At 43.3% G+C, this 21,116-nt stretch overlaps 1 protein-coding gene across 2 annotated transcripts in view; it reads right to left on the bottom strand.

Annotated features, from left to right (window-relative positions):
* The window catches only part of clip2 (CAP-GLY domain containing linker protein 2), a 41,311-nt gene extending 24,036 nt beyond the window's left edge, over window positions 1-17,275 (bottom strand). For both annotated transcript variants that reach the window (XM_079508657.1, XM_079508658.1), the window contains exons 1-3: window positions 16,868-17,275; window positions 15,422-15,652; window positions 6,676-7,172 (exon numbers count right to left, since the gene is read on the bottom strand). In XM_079508657.1, the coding sequence (XP_079364783.1) occupies window positions 6,676-7,172; window positions 15,422-15,536 (612 nt within the window). In that variant the 5' untranslated portion in view covers window positions 15,537-15,652; window positions 16,868-17,275. The remainder of the gene's footprint in view (window positions 1-6,675; window positions 7,173-15,421; window positions 15,653-16,867) is intronic.
* Window positions 17,276-21,116: the final 3,841 nt, after the last annotated feature.

Raw genomic sequence — 21,116 nt, 5'->3', positions numbered from 1 at the left:
GATTCATTCATGAATTGATAACCTTATCGATCGATTAACTGGTTAGCGTTTATTTTATTTTATTCTGAGAATCTTAATTTTCCTCAATGTCTAACATAAAAATCTACATTTTGCTGATATACAGAAAGAATACAAAAGGCATATTATATTCCTTAATCAAATATTTATTTGACCATTTGAGATACAGGGCCATGCAATGGCATCTTTTATGAGGAATAAAATGAAATGAAAAGTGCACTGTGTCTGAGTGTGCAGTGCACTGTGTCTGAGTGTGCAGTGCACTGTGTCTGTCACAGACACAGTGCAGTTTCTGTGGCTACCAAGGTGGGGGGACCTTTTTTTTAACCGCCCCACATGTGTGTTCCTCGGCCACACGCATGTGCAGACACTGAAAACCGCCCAATGATAGAAACGCAGTATCCGCCCCACATGTGCGTTCCTCGGCCGCGCGCGTGGGCAGACACTGAAAACACATGTGCGTTCCTCGGCCACGCACGTGTGCGTTCCTCGGCCACGCGCGTGCATCGTGTGCAGACACTGAAAACCACCCAATGATAGAAACGCAGTATTTTTGGTTAATTGTTTTTTTTTTTTTACCTCAGGCCTCATGCTTCCTTCTATACATGAGGAGTCCAAGCTATTGTTAACTGTTATGTTTAAATGAAGAATTTCTTAACGGCGATTAATAGATTAATCGATTAACTAACTCTAATTAACAATGAACTATTAACATCCCTACTGAGAATCAGTGTACAGTACTGGAGAGAATAGTGTGTACTCCCTCTCAGGAGGCTGAGGAAAAGTGCCTGCCTCAACAATAACAACAATCCTACAATGACAGGAGCCTAATCACTGAACACAAACCGTACTCGTCATGGGAGACACGTGTCAGACCAAACACGGGACAGCCACTCATGTGGATGAAAGAACAACAAACAAAGAATACGAGCAGCTATAGTGAACCTTCCAGAGAGGAGGCATAGAACAGTGGTTCTCAACCAGTGGTCCGGTGACCACCAGTGGTCCTTAAGGTTGAGGGGGTTCCAGGTGGTCCCCAGCTAAATGATGGTCCTTAAGGTTGAGGGGGTTCCAGGTGGTCCCAAGCTAAATGATGGTCCTTAAGGTTGAGGGGGTTCCAGGTGGTCCCCAGCTAAATGATGGTCCTTAAGGTTGAGGGGGTTCCAGGTGGTCCCCAGCTAAATGATGGAGAGATGGTAACCAAATGGACCATTGTAGATCTTTAACTCTTGAGAGCGTAAAATGGTGAGTTTTACGCAAAAGTAAAATTATTGATAAACATCGGCATTACTTAATTATCTAATGTAATCCTGGGCACTACACTTCCTCTGCCAACCTGGGGGGGCAGCAGACTGACCTCATGCTTCCTTCTATGCATGAGGAGTCAAAGCTGCTTCTTTTCACCTGACACGGGAGAGCTTCCCCGGACGGATGTAGCGCGTGGAAGGAACATCAGGCAGGTAGGCATTACTTAATTTACAAGAAGTCTACACAATTAGAGAATGTAAAAGATTTTGTATTTCGATCAACGTTTGCCTGTTATCTCTCCTAATGGCACCACATCAATACAGCATGGAATTGTGGACAAAATCTTATCCAACGATAACAAAATATTCGTTAGTTTTGGGTCTGCGAGGCTAAATCTCATGGTGGTCCGTGGCTCAAATGCCAAATAAATAGTGGGCCTTGATATGAAAAAGACTGAAAACCACTGGCATAGAACATTAGATCATGAAGAAGAAAAGTGGTCAAATAAGGTATTGTATAAATGGTAGCAAAATAATTGGGAGAAAACATGGACCCCAGTGAGGGCAAGATTTCTTCTTCATCCCTCAGCTTTTATGGTGCCCTCTGGTTATTACATTGAACTGTTAGCTAAGAATAGAGAGCATTATTGGCTCAAAGATCACAAGGTGTTGATGTGAAAATGTGTTTTTCCAGTAAAGGGCTGTCTGTTTTGGGAAAACATCTCTTTTTTTACTCAAAGAATGTTCAATTAGCAACACTAGAGCGGTGCCCGTAGGGGCGGGGCCTGTACAGCCGTGCCGTTTGGCACTGGCCTACTTGGAACGATCCAAGTTGGAAATGCATTCCCCACCCAGATATTATGTCTGTGTCCCTATTATGCCCATATTGTATATGGAGTTCCTTGTCAGGCATGCTCAAATATGGAGTATATGCAGACATCAGAATGATGTCAGAACAGGCCAGCTCCATAATATGGACCCTGGGCAGACCCTGGGGCGGTTCTGGGCAACCGTTGGTCCGACCGACTCGACACCGGGCACTGCACCCCATGCAGTGGTGTGGAACGCATGTGTCGAATTTGAAGTCGGTGGGGCAAACGGTTCTCGAGTTACGTGGTTTACACACAGACAGACAGACGTACAGAGACTTGGTGCATTTATAGATGGACTAGACCTGTACGTGCCCGTCACAGTCGGCCACCGGCCTACTTGGGAACGATGCAACTTGGGGCCTGGATGCATTTGACACAGCACATAGTTGGAGATCTCTGTGGCTGTGTGCTTGTGTGTGAAGAGTGCAACCTGGCTGTGAGAAGTGGGCAATCAATTCAGCCCACTGGCAGAGCCTGATTGGTTGAGCCTCAATTGGCTGAGGCAGAGGCTGGAAATTGCACAGGTGAAAGGAGTTGGCCTCATTAGGCCCACTGGCAGAGCCTGGCCCAGGTGAAAGGAGTTGGCCTCATTAGGCCCACTGGCAGAGCCTGACCAGAGCCTTTTTTGGTGGTTCTGGAAAACCGTGGGTCCGACCGACTCGATACCGGGCACTGCACTCCCTGTACGGGTGTGGAACGCGTGTGTCGAATTTGAAGTTGGTGGGGCAAACGGTTCTCGAGTTACGTGCATTACACACGCACGCGCACACACACACACACACACACACACACACACACACACGCAGACAGAGACGTGGCATACAGTAGATACATTGGATACAGTAGATGTGTGTATGTCTGTGACATGATAAAGTCACAACAAATCAAATACTGTAGCAGTCATGATGTTGTGAGTGACTATGACCTTCATATTTGATTAAATAAATATACAGTATAAGAGACTGTGGTAGGCCATACTTATTAAGAATGGTGACAAATTTTGCCACAGTAAACTGCACCCCTGACTAAAGGCTCATACATAGTCTGGATTTTCGGTAGTTAGGTGACCACCGAACTACAACATGACGTCACGAGCTGCGGTGAAGAGCAAACCACCGCCACCGCTCCAGCCCTTCTCTCTGTTTTTACTCACCACCGCTCAACGTTATTTCAGCTCCGGTGGTCAGCTCACCACCGGAGCGGTGGTCACCTCACCACCAAAAATCCAGACTATGAATAGGCCTTTAGCCTCGGTACCCAGGCTTTTATTTTCGTTCGCATTCGGCTTAAAAAGAAAAGCCTGAGGAAACGAGCCACATGTCCTGGTCTAGGAGTGGGAGTGAACTACAGTGCAGAGGGGTGTCACAAGTCACGACGTCAGTGTTTTCCGCTGTTTTCTACCAGGAAGAGGAGGGGAGGAAGGGGGCGAGGGTGGGCGCTCAGACCGTTGAACCAATAGGATCCAACGCCATGATCCCAGCGTCACCCGGCCCTCTAGACCAGAAATCACGCTGGCTGGACCAGGCTACCCTGTCCCTTTGAATCCTTCCACTGACTGATGTTCAGAAACAGACTCAGAGCTTTATTGATTGATTTACTATGAAAACCTGCATCTCCCATCTGTCAGTTAGTCACCCACGCCTCCATATATGGATCATCACCTAGATCTGCATATATGGAGCCAGCCAGCAACTCTACATCTGACCTCAAACCTCAAACCCTTAGATCTCTATATATGGAGCTGACCTGTTCTGACATTTCATATGTTGATCTGACCTCATCAAACCCTGTACACTCAAGACACGCTCCATATATGGCCAGTACATAATTCATTCCATATGTTGATCTGACCCCCCATGCCAAAGCGCCATCGCTCGCCCAGCAGTCTGCCGTCACCCAGGCAGATGCGTGCACGCCCTCAGGGTGTCTTTCTGGTACTACAGAAGAAGTCTAGTGACACAATGAATCAACATTTTAGGGAAGATTAGGCTTGAATCACAGGACACTAGATAAAGTGCCCTACCAGGACAGGTCAGGTTGTGGCCTCCTGGTGGCGCTATAATAGGCCAATGTGAAAAGGGTGCCATTTCTTCTTATGCCTTGGATGACAATTGGATGATTTGAGGCATTTTGTTCCAAAAATGTGATTTGGTGGTGCTATAACAGGCCAATGTGAAAAGGGTGGGATATATTCCTCAGCCTAGTAGGAAAGTGTGTGAAAGATTTCACGTAAATTTCTGTGTTCAGCTGTGTTCATGATTTGAGGCATTTTGTTCAAAACGGGCCAATCCTGCAAACTTTGAAAGCCAATGTTTAATGAGGATGGAATATGAAATATCGGACAGATCCGACTTGAACACATGACTATAGAGATAGTGTGTAACGATTTGCAGGATTTTTGGACAGAATCTGGAGGAGTAATATCAAAAAGTGTGTTTTACAAAAGTCGGCCTCCTGGTGGCGCTATAACAAGGCATTTTGGGGCAGAGGTTCATCGTTGGCATACAGGGAGTGTTTGTGCAAAATTTGGCATCGACCGGGTTAACGGTGCCGGAGATTAGCTGGTAACAGACGGACGGACACACACACACACACACACGGACAGTGCAAAACATACTCTCTCTCCCCACGCCTTCGGCCTGGTGGAGACAACAAATGAGACAAACCCAGCAGCAAAGAACATACAGTGCAGGGAAGAAACAAAGTGGTAGTTGTGTGTGTGTGTGTGTGTGTGTGTGTGTGTGTGTGTGTGTGTGTGTGTGTGTGTGTGTGTGTGTGCGCGTGTGCGTGTGCGTGTGCGTGTGCGTGTGTGTGTGTGTGTGTGTGTAAAGTCAGTCATATTTGATCTCTTAAGAGCATTTTATGCTTAATTTAGGCTTAACTTTTATTTTATCTAAGATAAGCTTTAATGTTTCCAGGGGAAAATGCTAGCCCTGAAATTATGGGTGGGGCATGGGTCAATTGCATAGCTTCAAAAACAAACCACTCCAGCCAGATAGATTATACTGGAGATGCTTGGAAATAGATGGATTACACTGATCAATATGCCAGGGCTGTTCTCTCCTCTCGTAAGTGCTGAAAGTAATCCAGTGTGACTTACAATATTGGCCAGTGGGAAACCTTCTAGCACTACCCAACAGTAAGTGGAAAGCATGACCCATGCGGCATGCCCAATAACTGTTTGCAAACAGTACATTACAAAATGCTATGGTTTGCTAAGAGACCAGTAACTAAATAATTTTAGGATTAGGGCTGGGCAAAACATCAATATTATATTGGTATAGTGATATGAGACCAGATATTGTGTGGGATTTTTATCACGATATGGCACAAGTGTTGTCATTTCCTGGTTTTAATCACTTAACCTATTTTATTATTTCAAAATGGTCAGACATTGTCATAAAATAGCAAATAGCTAATGTACAAGCAATGTGACCTGAACTTGTACATCTGCAAAAATAAATACTATTAAAAAAGGAGTTACAATAGGCCCAGAAGGCTGGCATAGCACCGAGGCTGGCAGTGAGCGGGGTTCGAGTCCCGATCCCGACGACCTTTGCTGCGTGTAACCCCCCCCCATTTCCTTCTCAATATCGAGGTATTTTTGACCTTATAGCTCAGCCTTACCTAGAATAAAGAACCTTTGTAAAATGTAAGATATTAGGCCACAAGGGATACTTGAGTTAGACATATTTAACGTTACATCTCCTAAGATTTACTTAGGTTGTCTATCTCTCCCGAAGGATAACAATGTCCAAACTACAATAAAGATGGCAGCACATCCAACCACTGTAGTTATACATACTGTATTAAACATACTCGGACCATACGGATTGGTAAACATAACATTTTACTCATCATTACGTTTTAGCGTAAATTGTGATATCATTGCTTTACAATATAGATAGTAGCATTACTATCATGTTACGGTTATAATTTAATTATGTATTTGTACTTGTATTTGTATTACTCTTCAAGTAGGCTACACAGCTTACTTACATTTACAGGTATAATAACTAGTAAACTAGACAAATAGTCCAATAGCTCTGCGCCAATAGGCTCCTTAACGGTTGCTTTGCCTGTGTGCTGTATGTCAACAAGTCTGTTTTGTGTCTCTTGAAGTTGGATGGATGAACTAGGCACTGCTTAGCTTTAATACATGCTTTGCTGCATTCAAGGAGTTTCCATTGTTGTAAATTTGGAAATGTTTTGGGCCAATTTGGAAGCCCTACCCCCACTGTTTGTTGTGGTTAATTATCATTAGAGGCAGAATTCACTAGAGGAAAGGCCATGGGGTCACCTAAATCAATAGGATCCATCCTGCAATTAGATTTTGAGAAATTTGGGTTAGTGCTAGGCTAGTCCATCCCTCCCTCTGCGAGTATGCAGGTGCACACAGCACATTATAAGTCAGTAGTTTCCAGACACATATACCTACAGTGTACACAACCGATGCAAACAAGAAAAGAAGAGAAATCTCCAAAAGCTAGAGTCAACAACATTTGACCCATCATTGAAGTTACAGACGTAGAACTCACCAAGACACGGTCTCCAATTCGAAGGTCTTTATCCCCGCCTTTCTTAACGGAACCACTGTCAGACATGTTGGACCCCGACTCATTTCCTGTTTTCATTCCGGTGTTGAGCAGCCCCTCTCTAAGTGTCATCACCACCCGCTGGCCGTTACCATGCTGGCTCTGGTTCTGGCCCATCTGAGAATCAGTGGATTGGCTGTCGCTCCCCTCGCCCATCATTTGTCGGGTAAGCTTCGAGGGGCGTGTGAAGATGCCCTGGAGGGGCTGGCACTCAAAGTAGTGCACCCCGCCCACTGACCCATCGTTTTTGCCAACTAGGTCATTCAATACAACACCCGCCCACTGTCCCGGGGCAAACTGGGTCTCGCCCAGGTAGGCAATGACTCCTGGTTTGACGCCGTTCACCCAGACGTTTTCACCCACTGTGTAGTCCCCCAAAACATCGTCACCCACTTCAGAGAGCTTAGTTGGCGTGGGGGTGGGGGCCTTCGGCGGAGCATCTGAGGAGACAAAGAACAACACAACATGCATGGTTACAATGATGTCGAACACTAAGGAAATGCAACTTAAGTGCCTAAACAAAAGGAACACAAAATTGAATAAATACATAGATCTACTGGTGAAGAGGTTAATACAGGTTAAATAGCCAGAATGTGCAATTAAGCACATGTACTGTATGCAACTGAAATAAAAAAGATTCATATTCCTTCTTATGAAAACTAGTTTCACATTAAAAATGAATTTGGTTAAACCACACCTGTGTGCAACATCCTAATCTCAAGCGTCGCTGAATCTCCGATGAAACTATCCATCCAACTTCACCACATCACAGGACAACAGCGTTGTTAAATTTGCAACAGCAAGTTTATGTGAGATTAGGCATTACTCTCATTCCTAAATGGGTCAGTCAGAGAGATGGAGCATCTGATGTCTGTAAAGCCTGATGTATGCAAGTTGGTGTTCCGTGGAAAAACAAAAACAAAACAAAAACGAGCAGATCCACATGCGCTGTGATGCCTTGTGAGCTTGTAGATCGACTATTTCTAGTATGGGACACCATCGTTCTAGTGTATGACATGAGTATGAATGAGGTACATGAATAAGTAAGAACCGCAGGCTAATCCATCTAAGTGCTGTTTTAGATGCACAGGATTCCACGCTGCCTTGATCAGCCAGCGTGCAGGACTCAGGACTGCAGCATGTAAACTGAGTAGAGCCACCAACAGCAGTCAATCTGCGGCACTGTGTTTATGTGTCTGTAAATCTGTATGTCTGTGCATGCATGTGCGTGCGTGCGTGCGTGCGTGCGTGCGTGCGTACAAATGTGTGTACAAACATAGCTGGTGCCACTGACACCCTGAGAATGGGCCTTGGGGCCCCAATGTCTGCTCTCTATGACCCAATTGCTCCCATATGTTATTATGTCAGACTCATTGGCATAAATGCAAATGTACACTAGAACAAATACAACATTTTAAGAGGTCTTTAGCTTGAGAATTCAGGTACACACTGTCTCCAGTGCATATTTGGGAATGGCATGTCATTTCCTGTTGATGATTTCTTGAATAAACAACCATTCTTTAAACAAGCGTGCAAGCAGGGCCTAAAGGCATGTGTTTTATAGTAATGGGGATACATTTACAAGCTTTAAGCTCACGCTATTTTAGTTTTTGCCTGTCCTGGACCACATTTACCAAGTCCTGTGGCAGAGCAATGCTGCTGGGGTTTTACCATGAAAAGACAAAATATGACTAGGACTTGATCCATGCTTCAAATTGTTTTTAATTGCTTTTATGACTTCCTTCAAATAAAGGAAAAAAATGTTTTATTTCACTGGAATTATAAACCCCTGAAGAATAGCCAATCTACAATCTCACAATGCGGCGAAGCTTTGTGAGCTTGTACATCGGCTATTTTACACTATGCGTAATTTTGCCACTTTTGACGGATTTGCTACTTTTGAAGGATTTTAGAAATTTCCCCCTGTGATATGATGACATAGGGATGCTATAGGTTGACAGTGATTAAAGCTGCATTGTGTGATATGCTGCCCTGCTGAGGAAAAAACTATATTCATGGCCTGTGCTGGTTTAGCAGTCCAGGCATGACAGTGTGTTGCGGGTTCGAGTCCCGATCCCGACAAACTTTGCTGTGAGTCTTCCCCACCATCTCTCTCCCCATTTCCTGTCAAGCTACTGTATATCTATCAATAAAGGCAAAAAAGCCCCAAAATATCTTAAGACCATAAAATAAAACTACGTTCCTATGCACCCAAGCATTTCAACAAATCTGGCACCAGCCCAGGAAGGGGAACGCAAACTGGTCTTGAGAGTGATTTATACAAACAGAGCCAATCCTCCAATCTACAGTACAAGCTCATAACGTGCTGTCACCTCACTCTGACCTTGTAGATCTGCTATTGTCACGTGATGGTCTCAGTAATAACTGATTTTCAAGCATCACATTGTCAGCTTTTGTGTGACGGGGGCCGGGGCTTTAGGCTTAAGAGATGGTTTATATGACAACATCCTTTAAAAAGGAAGGGGAAACAACAACATGGACAGCTATTGGAGTGTTGCAGCATAATGTCATCACTGAGAGTCTGAGACCTTCATATGGCAGCTTATTTTCAGGCCTTGTGACTATCAAAATAATACACAACAATACAGCTTTAAAAGTGTACAAGTTGCTTCTTGGTATGTCTTACTGATTTCATAAAATGCTTCTGTATTTAGTTGTACTACATAGCAGTGTCCTTTATTCTTGCTTACTGTATATTGCTTGTATTTATTCGGTTTTCATCTTTGCTCAAATAAATAGAAATAGTGTATTCGTATAAATACAGTGCTTGTGTACATTACAACTACGGTATGCATTTGTGAATGCATGCATGTATGTGTGTTTATGTTTGACAATGCTGAGGAAGACCGATAAGGTTCTGTCTGGGTGAAAGGACATTAATTGAATGCTGGCTGTTTTTCTCTTCTCAAGTTTACAGATTTGACACTCAATGACTGCATACTGTATCTGACACCGCTGGCCCAAGGAGTACATCAATGGAAAAAACAAAACAAAACAAAACAAAAAACATGATCTTGGTCAGCAAAAAGAAAAAAGCACACTGGCTAAAAAACTTGAGCTAACCCACAGTGGTTGCCCGGGCAACAGAGGAGCAGTGGTAAAAGGATCCTTGGCAAGAGGAAGAGGGCTGAGAACACAGCCCTCACTTTCACTATTGTGTGCTATAGCCACCTCCCACCGTCCTCTGAATTCCACTATTCACCAGTTCTGCACAATGACTCCTCCACAGCTCTGCACGGCTTCCTCCCTCCCTCCTTCCCCCCGGTCCCCCTTGCTACTCCAGTTACACCCCCCCCCCCCCCCCCCCCCGCCCCCCACGCCACCCTGCTTGTCTGTATGCTTTTCTGATCATTTCTGTATATCTCCTTTGCCATGACATTGTGCATCTCCTTCCCTGTCTTTTCAAAAGTGTGTGAATGTGTGTGTGTGTGTGTGTGTGTGTGCGTGCGCGCGCTTGCGCATGCATGCATGCGTGCGTGCGTGCGTGCGTCCATCCGTCCGTGCGTGTGCAAACATGCATGTGTGTGTGTGTGTGTGTGTGTGTGTGTGTGTGTGTGGCTAACACTGGTGCCTGTACATGACTGGCAGTTGAACTGTCACCAGTACAGAGGGAGATAACATACGTCAAAAGGACTTCATTTATACAGCATCTTTCTAGTCCATTCAATGTGCTTTACAGTGTGATTTACCATCATGTTCACTGGAACAGATACACTGTTACAGGGGTCAACAATGCACAGCACCAAACAAACGGCTCTTAGGGAGCAATTAGGGGGTTCAGTGTCTTGCTCAAGGACAGTTCAACACGCAGCCAGGAGGAGGAGCCGTGGATCGAACCGGGAACCTCCCGGATCCCAGAAGGCTGCCCCAACGCCTGAGCCACTACCATTATTTACATTTTGATTTGTTTTTCATTGTCCAATGTAATACAGACCTATGGCAAGAATTAATATAGAAATGCAACTTAATAGTTTGGTTTACAATATTGCTTAATAAACATGAAAAATATTCATCTCAATGTGAGGCTACTTAACCACTAGCCTCGGTACCCAGGCTTTTATTTCCGTTCGCATTCGGCTACAGTGCAGAGGGGCGTCGCTCTCAATATGATGACGTCAGTTTTCTCTGCTGTTTTCTACCAGGGAGGGGAGGGGCGAGGGGAGGTGGTGAATAGTGGGACGATATGGGTACCTCATACGATACAATATATATCGCGATATTAGGTCCTTGATAACAATAATATCACGATATTCGATATATTGCGATATTTGCCATACATCGATATATTGTATGAAATTTCATCAACGATATATCACGATATCTGCAACTACAAAATACTTGAAATACTGAAAAAAACGCTATTTTTGTGCTTGGACACAGGGAGGGACACACACAAAGCTGTCTATAGGAGTGGTTGCACCACTCAAACACTAAATGAATACTCAATAAACTCCCCCTTTGCCTCATACCCTCATCATAATACCTCACAAACACCAACAACTGACCATTATCACTGGTATCATCATAATACCTCACAAACACCACCAACTGACCATTATCACTGGTGTCAGTGGACTTGTCCACTGCTGGGGAAATGCATTCTGCATTTTGTATTCCCACAAAGCTGTTTGGACAAATCACCATCCAGTAAAATTCAGTACTTCTGGTTGCTGTGGAATCTGATAGTGGGATTTACTTTATTTTAGCTGCCATGTCCTCCTTTTCTAAACATGTTGTTCATCACTTCATTATGAACATTATTTTATTTAAAAAATATATATTTTTTTTATTTATCGATATTTGCCGGTGGTGTATCGATTATTTATCGCGGAAGGACGTATTGATATATATCGCAATATCGATATTTCAGCACACCCCTAGTGGTGACCCAATATTCTCCAGCGCTTGCTCCAAGCGCACCCACTCCTCTAGACCAGAAAGCACGCTGGCTAGGCCAGGCTACTTAACCACTGAAACCCAATATCAATAGTTTGTTGACCGGCAATACATCTCTCACTTATTTCCCTCTGCACCAAATATTTTTGTAGAATGTTCACCTAAGACATGCACAGAATGGCGCTCAGGTGGCGCAGTGCCTGGCGACCACCGCGGAGGTTGTGGGTTTGAATCCACCGTGGTGCATCCGGCTTTGTCGAGTGTCTTTGTCCAATTGTATTCATGTATATAATACAATTGGCCCGTGTTCGGGGAGGGAAGCCGGGCAGGGAGGGTGAGAATTGTAACTGCACGTAATCATAAGAGGGCTGGGGTGGCGCCCGTCAGCATGAAGTGTTGGGCGGGAGGAGTATAGGGCGAAGGCCCTACGTCCTCCCGGTGGTGTGAGTCAGTAGGACACAACAGCAGTGACAACACAGCAAGTGTGTAGGGAGGAATCAATTGGCACCATGATGACTAAATTGGGGAGAAAAAGGGCCATGCCCAGAATAGGGATGCTAGGGTTCTAGTGGGCTTTGTGTTTTATTTTTTATTATATTCAAATGTTATTTCATAATGTGTTTATTTTGCAATCTTAATTTTGGCATCTTGATGTCTTAATGCTTAATTATTTTTGTAAAGTGCTTTGAATAGCCTTGTTGTTGAAATGTGCTATACAAATAAACTTGCTTTGCCTAAGGACAAGTTGCGATCTAATTGATATTTATCAGTAAGAAAATCACTCTTACGTCATCATTTAGTGCCATAAACAAACAAAGTCCATAGACTTGGCTGGCAAATGAGTTACGTCATACAGTAAGTGCACTAAACAAACATTAAAGCCCATAATCGTGGATCCCTATCCACAAGGAGAAGCAATGCACCAATGCATTATGTGAATTGTAGTCCAGGAAGGAAATGAGCCCAGTGTCCATGACATCAGAGACACTGGGCTCACTGCTAAAATCTAAAATATCTAAAACCACATATTACACACATAAAGACCCCCAGGAAAGTTTCTAATTGTCATTAACATTGGGTGAAGTGTGAAGTGTCCCTTTAAGCGCTCTAAACAAACATTAAAAGTCCATAGACTTGGTGCTAAGTGGACTAAGTGCTCTTAACAAAAAACAAACAAACATTGTAATATCCTCAAAGTCCATAGACTAGTCATAAGTGCTTTAAACAAACATTAAAAAATCCCATATAATTGGCTGCCATATGATGTAATCTTCAAAAGCCATGCATTGGAGGAATTAAATAAAAAGGTCTCTAGAAACAAATGTGCATTTCAATGCAAAAGATGGGAGTACAACATGCTCTCAAGTGAGTCCTAGTTGTTGTCAGAGATAATAGTGGGGAAATATTTCACTCTTGCATACTTTACATACTTACCTGGCTATGTAAGTTTTCACTAGATCCTGCATGACTTAGTAAAAACTATGCTCAATATGTATTCCATTTAATGTACAACTTTTCTGAGTTGTACCCTTTCTGAGTTACCTCTTCACAGCACAATTCAATTTCTTAAGCACTGGTGTATGCTATTTTCTTACTGGTTTAACCAAGGCTGACAAGCATAGTTTCTTGAAATTATTCGTTGGGTATTGTTCATTGTTGTCATATTTAGAGAACATGAAAGGAAGTAAGAAATCAGTGCTGAACTTGTTATTACTAAGACAAGGTAGCCTAGCCAAGACAAAGAACCCTTTTTAAACCTGGTTACGTGTGGAACAGTCAATGTTGTGTAGCTATTGTGGCTATGTGGATATCTTAACCGTTTGGCCGCCAGGATTAATTAAAGAATGATTACTATTATGCCAGGATATCCCCCCGTTCAACCCTTATTTTGAAGATCCAAAACACCGCGACCGGAACCGGATGTTGACTGAATGGTGTGTGTGTTGTCGGATTAGGTGTTGATCTTTGTTGTAAAACTCCAAGCCCCTGATGGTGCACAGCATATATACGGGGAATTACGGTATGTATACAAAGTAGGTGTTAATTCCAGTCCTAGACTAGTCAGTAGGAGAGGGAGAAAGTGTCGTTCCTCTTCTTCTGAAAACCCTTATCTCTACTTAATAAGATTTGAGTTCCACCATAAGAACTTGTGACTGTTAGTGTTATGCTTCACAGTGGGAATGAGTACTCTCTCTGATGTTCTAACTCATGACACAGGGCACTTTACAGCAAACTGTACGGTCTGTTAAGACTAGAGTAAGTCAGCTTTCAAGTTAACACAGTTGCCCTTTAACCACTTTAAACCCGGCATCCGTATTTTGGGCAGGTCAATATGCAGATATTTTCAAAACATTTCAAATAATTAAAACAGTTTTAACTTTTTCGAAATAGTTCCATTTTGTAATGCTTTCACAAGTTCAAAATGTGATGCATGCTATTTTTGTAATGGGACTTACTAAGCGGTTAGGTGATGGAATGGGGTTAGGCTACATTGAACCTAGGTGCCCGGACCACTACGTCAGCTGTCCGTTGAACCCACTCTTATGGGTTCTATGACCCATCTCTCTTATATTGTAATTCCATCATTCCTTGAGCGAGAAATTAGAGAATGGAAAGTTTCCATTCACTGAGAGTGAGAGGATAACATTGAATCTGTTATTGAAGCATTGCTATTTTTTTTGTTTGATAACTAAAGTGAAAAACCACTACACGGGATAAAACATTCAGTACTAGACTCTAGACTCTAGTAGTGGTAACAAGACAAGTGGTAAAAATCACACCCGTGTGAACTGAGTGGTGGAATATAGCCTGTCTGACGTAATGAAATCATGTCTGACGTAATGAAATCACACCCGGGTGAACAGGGTGAACATAGCAACCATGCTCATTTTTTCTGCACAGACTAACAAAGCCAGTTGTAGGAGTGGTTTACACCACTCAAAAAATAAGCCTAAAAAACAAACCTCTAAAAAGCTATCCATTTTCTGAACATGTTTCATCTAACCCCAACTCTAATGTTGAAAATGAAACCAATCCTTAATAACTGTCTTCATCACATACTAGCCTAGATACCTATTATATCAACAAATGCTGAAATGAACACACAATTCAACACTTCTGTCAAGAGCAAACATTGGTTTCAACTCAAGCCAGTTTCACAATGACACAATGGGTTATTACCCATTTGCAACCTGCAGTTCACATTAATACTTTGGAAATCAAATTAGTATGAATGCTGTAATATTTAGAACGAATTAAGCACAATTCTCTGTTATAACAGCTGCTTTTTACTGTTACGCAGTGTCCCCCTCCTTCCTTCCTGCTCACTAAATTCCTCAGTTAACTTGAACCATGACATAGCCCTGCTCCCTTTGATACTTCCCATGAAGACTAATCACTATATTGTCCTATATTCAAGGGATAGGCTAACTGCTGATTATTTGTGAAGCACATCGAGTTTTACTAAATACAATTGAGTGTACTTATTATGTACAATATTCTTGGGTATGCTCCGATGAGAGTTGAGGATTGTATACTTATTGCGACCGAACTTAGTTATATTGAACTAAATTATGGTTTAGACTCAACAACAATAATACACATGTTTTTGTCTGTGTATTGTTCCATTCCTATAGGCGATAAGACATATTTTACTATAACACTGCTAGCCTTTTTCAGAAAAACGTGCCTGAGGCAGTCAAATCTGCTAACTACGTAATAAGTCATTTTCCCTTGCCCATAAGTTCAAGAGGGTGATAGAGAAGAAACGTACTGTCTTTAGTGACGACAGGGCCGGATGTGCCTCCAGCTGAGGTCTTTCCCACAGGGCTGGAATGTTTTGGCCCCCGGCCAGGGATCTTCAGTCCACTGGACTTGAGCATGTTCATTCTATAGTAGTTGGGAGCTGGCCCAGGAGGAGTCGAGTGAACTTCTCCCCAGCTGTTGAAGGCGTATGGATCAGGCACTAGATGGGGGAATGATGGCTCTCTCCTTCCATGTTTATCTGTAGGGAACGATAATGAGGAGAAATGTAGGAATAATAAAGCTTATGGTTCTCTTGCATGTTGGCTCACGCACTGGAAAGGCTAAATGGAACAGTTGGTAACGTTACAGAACAATGTATGTCAATGCCATGAAAAGGTTCAATTCTATCTAGGAGACATTGATGCAACAGAGAGCATATTAGAAGTACTGGTGTGGAGTTTCATTTAAAGATATTACAGCAACAGCTTTGTGTTGGTCGTTTAAAAATCAATTTAGTAGCCTGGCGGTATAGGAGCAAGCTTGTGAACAGATTGCATGTTTGAACTCCTGAACTCACTTGGCATAGGGGATGTGAATGAGCTTTACCACCCAAAGCAGTAAAAAAACCCCAAAAGAAAACCTGTCATATACGGTCATACAAAAACTAACCTCTGTCTGTACCAAAAGTGGCATGTCTCTAATATAGATGTGGTTTCATCATCATGTGTTTTGAACAATATGACTAGGCCCCATATTAACAATAACAAAAACATTCAAGCCAGAGCTTCATACAGATGCTTTCTTGGTCACTGGTCAGTCTATCTTAAATAATGACTACTGGTAGAAATAAATGGATCCCTGTGTTCTTTTCCCCCTCACTGTATGTGGTCACATTTTGACAGATCAGTGTATGCCTGTAATATATAGACATATAGTATAGGCCTGTGTCCAGTTGGACCTTGGCCTACAAATAAAAGCCAAAAGCCAGTAACAAAATATGATGTTCTAAGTCACACAGATTGCAACACATTACACATAAAGGGCACATAACACTGCAGATTGTAACAACATACAGGACCGGTATCCTCCTCATCCTCCTACAGTTTGTCTGCAAGGTACACACACATTTTCCAAATCGACCAAAAACATTTTTTTCATCTGGAGCAATCAGTCCCATTAGAAATAATTAAAATGATATCAAACACAAGTGTGGGAGTGCTAGCTGCTGCTTTTCAAATATGCTAATGCTTCATATGCTACATGACAAATAGTTTTTCAGTTGGAGCCTATAATTTCCCAGAAATAATATAAACGGTTTGTGAGAATAATGCGCACCTCAACAGATCCAAGACAACGCCAGATTGATCCATTGTTGTAGCTACTGCGGCAACGTGGTCTAGACTGCCCTTCACATCAACCCTGAGACCGACCACAACACAAACCATAAAGCATAAAGTCATTGAAAGACACTCACCTTTCTTTGCGAATTTTAAAGAGTCAGAGGGTGAGCGAGAACCAGGGAAACTTTAAATTTTCTTGCAGGGGGAACGCTTTAGGAGGGTTGCCACTCCCTGGGATGCAAATATGGATGCTGAGCACAGTGAGCAGATACTGAAAGGGAGAGTGTAGTAGATCAGTGGAGTGGATGATGCGAACCGCACTACTGCTAAACAACCGGTTCATCTGGGTGATGCTTGATGAGGAGGAGGAGGATGCTTTCAAAATTCAAATGAAAATGTCTATCCCTCTGACTGTTGTAACCAGTAAACAACGCTACATATAGGTCCAAGCCGCAGCATCAGCAACACTAAGCGAACTTTGCATTCGGGGTCTCTTTAATAAAAGGTACCACGTACAGCGACCGTCCGTAGCAGCAGGCGAGGGTTCCTAAATAATGCTTGGCCTATTCTTGAATCTTTTCGTTGTTTGTTTTCATAATCATATTGTAACGTTATACGCAGAGGGTTAGCCTTGTTGTAGCCTCCCTGTGACTCAACCCACTGGCAGCTGGCTGCTAGACCCGAACAAAGAGCTGTGAGGAAGTGACTGGACCCTCCTGGGGAAAAGATGGGAACACACACACACACACACACACACACACACAGGCCAGTTGCATGCGTGGCGTGGGCACTTAACAAGGCAGTTGATGATAACCTCACATTTTTTTACATTTCATAGAGATTGCCGGTCAACACTTATTTTTCCAACCTATTTGGCCGTATTATTATGTCATAATGAAGTAAAAAGTCAAAACATCATCTTTATATTATGTGCCTTAGAACGTTGTGGGTGTGGCCTCACGGATCCCACCGGCTTTATTATGGATAGACTCCAGATCCCATATCCCGCAGGGACGGCTGCGCTGTGATTTGCTAGTGAGCTCTTGGCGCAACAGCTGACCATTGACAGCCAATCTAGTATACGGTACTTTACTAACGGCAGTTGTGACAGAAGAACTATTTTATACATTTTCAGTCTGGAGACCTTTCTCAGCCCAATATCATCGTCTGGGGATGTTGTCTAGTTTAGATATACTTCTCCATGATTTAGTAGAGTCAACAGTCAAGAGTCCCTTTTTACTGTCTTTAAAAACTGTATATGATTATTTCCTTTTTTTCATAGAAGTATATAGGGTATGCGCGTCGCGTGACATCATCATCAAACCAGGAAGTTATGCAGGAATGCCTACTGAAAACGACTTTAGTATATTTTTATTGGCCTAAAATATTGTCTATATACATACATTCATGAATCCACTTGCTTGGGCAATCTTTTTTATAGGGGTTTCTTGTGACCCTACAGGAAGCACGCACATCTCCAGACATTCTACAGGTGCTGGTCAAAAATATACGTACAATGAAAAAGGAAGGGATGTCCGCACACTGAATTGTAGGAAGATTCTTTATTTGTTACAACGTTTCGACCACTGTGGGTCTTCGTCAGGTATGAGTACACAACACATATGGGCACTTGGGCAGGTCAACAAGGAACAAGCTCTGTTGCAATGATGAAAATCAAGCTAGACACGCCCACCGCATCTGAAAGGATGAGGCTGCAATCAGCATGTAGGGTAGCCTGGATCCAGCCCAAAGACCCCGCCCACTCTCTGAGTGGACTGCATAGTCTGATAATCAAGCTACATGTAGGGCATGTCAAGCTAAGGACTATATATAAATATATTGAAAATAGTGGCTCTAAGGCCAACTCTTTAGAACCCAAAAGAAAAGTATAAAGGTGCAGACATAGTTAAAAGTAAGCTGCAAACCAATAACATTGCAAAGGATAAAAAATACTGCCTAGAGGATGAGACCAAAATATAATATCAAAATATATAGTAGGGTACTGTAATTACAGTAGGGTCTTGTGACCCTACCATTAACATCCTATGGCTGGCAAAAATGTCAAATTTTCCTTTTGCTTTAAGTAGCATGTGACATTGTCAAACTAGTTTTGCACAAAAAACACTCCTTGGGCTAAAAGCAGCCATAGCCACTTGCCCAAATGTGCCCAAAATGTGCTGACCTCATCACATTTGTCATGATCCATTCACCACGGGAAACTCATGAGTATTCTACGTGCCTACGGAGTTCCAGAAAAGTTGGTCCAGATGATAGAGTCAAGTTACAGCCAGACTCGAGCCAAGGTCCAAACCTGCGATGGTGACACCAAAGAATTCGAGATTCTTGCAGGCGTCCTACAGGGTGACACTCTTGCACCCTTCCTGTTCGTTGTAGTGATGGACCATGCACTGAGACTTGCAATCAATGGCAGAGAGGAGGCGCTGGGGTTCACTCTGGTCCCGAGGAAGTCAAGGCGAGTACACCCCATCATGGTCACTGACCTCGACTATGCAGACGACATCGCCCTAATCTCGGATACAGTCGAGAAAGGAACGGAGCTACTACTGGCAGTAGAAAAGGAGTGCAGGAAGATCGGCCTCAAGCTCAATGCCAAGAAAACAAAAGGTAATGACAGTCAACACCAAGGACAAAACCATTGCCACTGCAGACGGGACGGTGCTCGAGCAAGTCGAGGACTTCAAGTACCTCGGAGCCTGGACTGCCTCAACTGAACAGGATCTGAAGGTTCGGAGAGCACTTGCCTGGAAAGCCTTGCACGGGATGAGGAGAGTGTGGAAATCAGACATGGGAGAAGACCTTAAGAGGCGGCTGTTCATAGCTACTGTGGAGTCAGTACTGCTGTATGGGGCCGAGACATGGAGTCTACACAAGAATGCTACGAATGGCACTAGGTGTCACATGGACGGACCGCATCAGAAATGTGGACCTCTATGGGGACCTACCACGCGTCACGGACAAAGTCAGAGAGAGAAGGATGAGGCTGGCAGGGCACTGCGTCAGGCACCCAGAACTTGAGGCAAGTAAATTGACCCTATGGGAGCCAACCCAGGGCAAAGCCAGGAGGGGAAAGAAGCGTACCACCTATGTAGACGTGCTGCGACGCGACAGCTTGGCTGACAACACTGCAGAGCTCAAGAACCTGATGTTGGATAGGAATTTGTGGAGGGCAGCGATCCAGGAATCCCGAGTTGGTGTTGGCTAGACCTCACTCTCGCAGCAAGAAGAAGAAGGATTGGACCAAGTTGCATTGGCAGCCATAGAAAATTCTTACCCCAGGCTAAAACCGGATGTGACGTTTTTGGGCATTCCTGTCTAGCGTGGTGTCAGTGTATAGGCTAGGGCCTACTGTGAAAATGTTCAATCAAGAAGCTGACGGCTGTGTTCTCCGAGGCGAGTAGACAGACTGCGTGCAATGCCGTGCATGCACGTGCACAATCACAGCATGACTGTCCTTCCGGGCTATGGGATGCGGATGACATTACACTGTATTGGACAGCGGCACTGCCTATGTCAATCTGAGGTGAGGTAACAGGATGGGTGGGCAGTGTGCACGGGCAACAAGCCTTGTTGCCCGTGCCCATGGCCCCCCTATCCTGCTGGGGGGCAGGGGGCACCCACTGCCGTTATAAGAACCTTCCGCCACTGCAACAAGGAGTGGGCACCTCGTGTTAACTTAAATTGGCTATTTTTTTTCCAAAATCATGAATACAATATTTGGAAAATATCCATGTAGTATCCATGATTAGAACATGCTTCAATATTAGACAAGGTCTAATATTTCTACAATATTGATGGAACCCACTAAAAACACCAATACAATTAAAAGGGTTTGTACTTAAATACAAATATAAGTAGGCTATAATAATGGGTTAAAAAATGCAGGGTGCTTTAGCTTAAAAACAATTGCAAACTTTCTACGCCACCTTTTTAGAGGTCTGGTCCTCACCTTTGAGGACCGTTATGTAAACAAGTCTGTGCTTTTTCTCGTTTTATCCTATAGTTTTTGTATTGACATGTACTTTCATTGAACTGTACCCATTCTGCAAACTGTTTTCAATCACTCTTAAAATTATAAAAATGTAAAAGGCAAAGTTAGAAAGGTTTAACAATATACTTTATTTCAAAATCTAAAACATGGGTATCTATAAGCCAATCGACAAGAAAACAAACCTATGAATTAAAAAGGGTCCAGTAAACTAAATAAATAAAACAATACAAAAAGGGAGAAACAATATTAAAGTGACAACTGTGCAAAGTGGCGTTGCAGGGCGAGACTATGGAGGGGGGCAAGCTGGTGTTCCAGAGCTTCATTTACTTCATGACATCAAATTGGATCTGTGAACAGAAACACAGGCTAGTTTA

This window comes from Electrona antarctica (genome assembly GCF_951216825.1).
Source record: "Electrona antarctica genome assembly, chromosome: 8".
NCBI classification, from domain to species: Eukaryota; Metazoa; Chordata; class Actinopteri; order Myctophiformes; family Myctophidae; genus Electrona; species Electrona antarctica.
The sequence above is the reverse complement of the archived record's forward strand: the minus strand, read 5'-3'. Positions and strand labels throughout refer to the sequence as shown.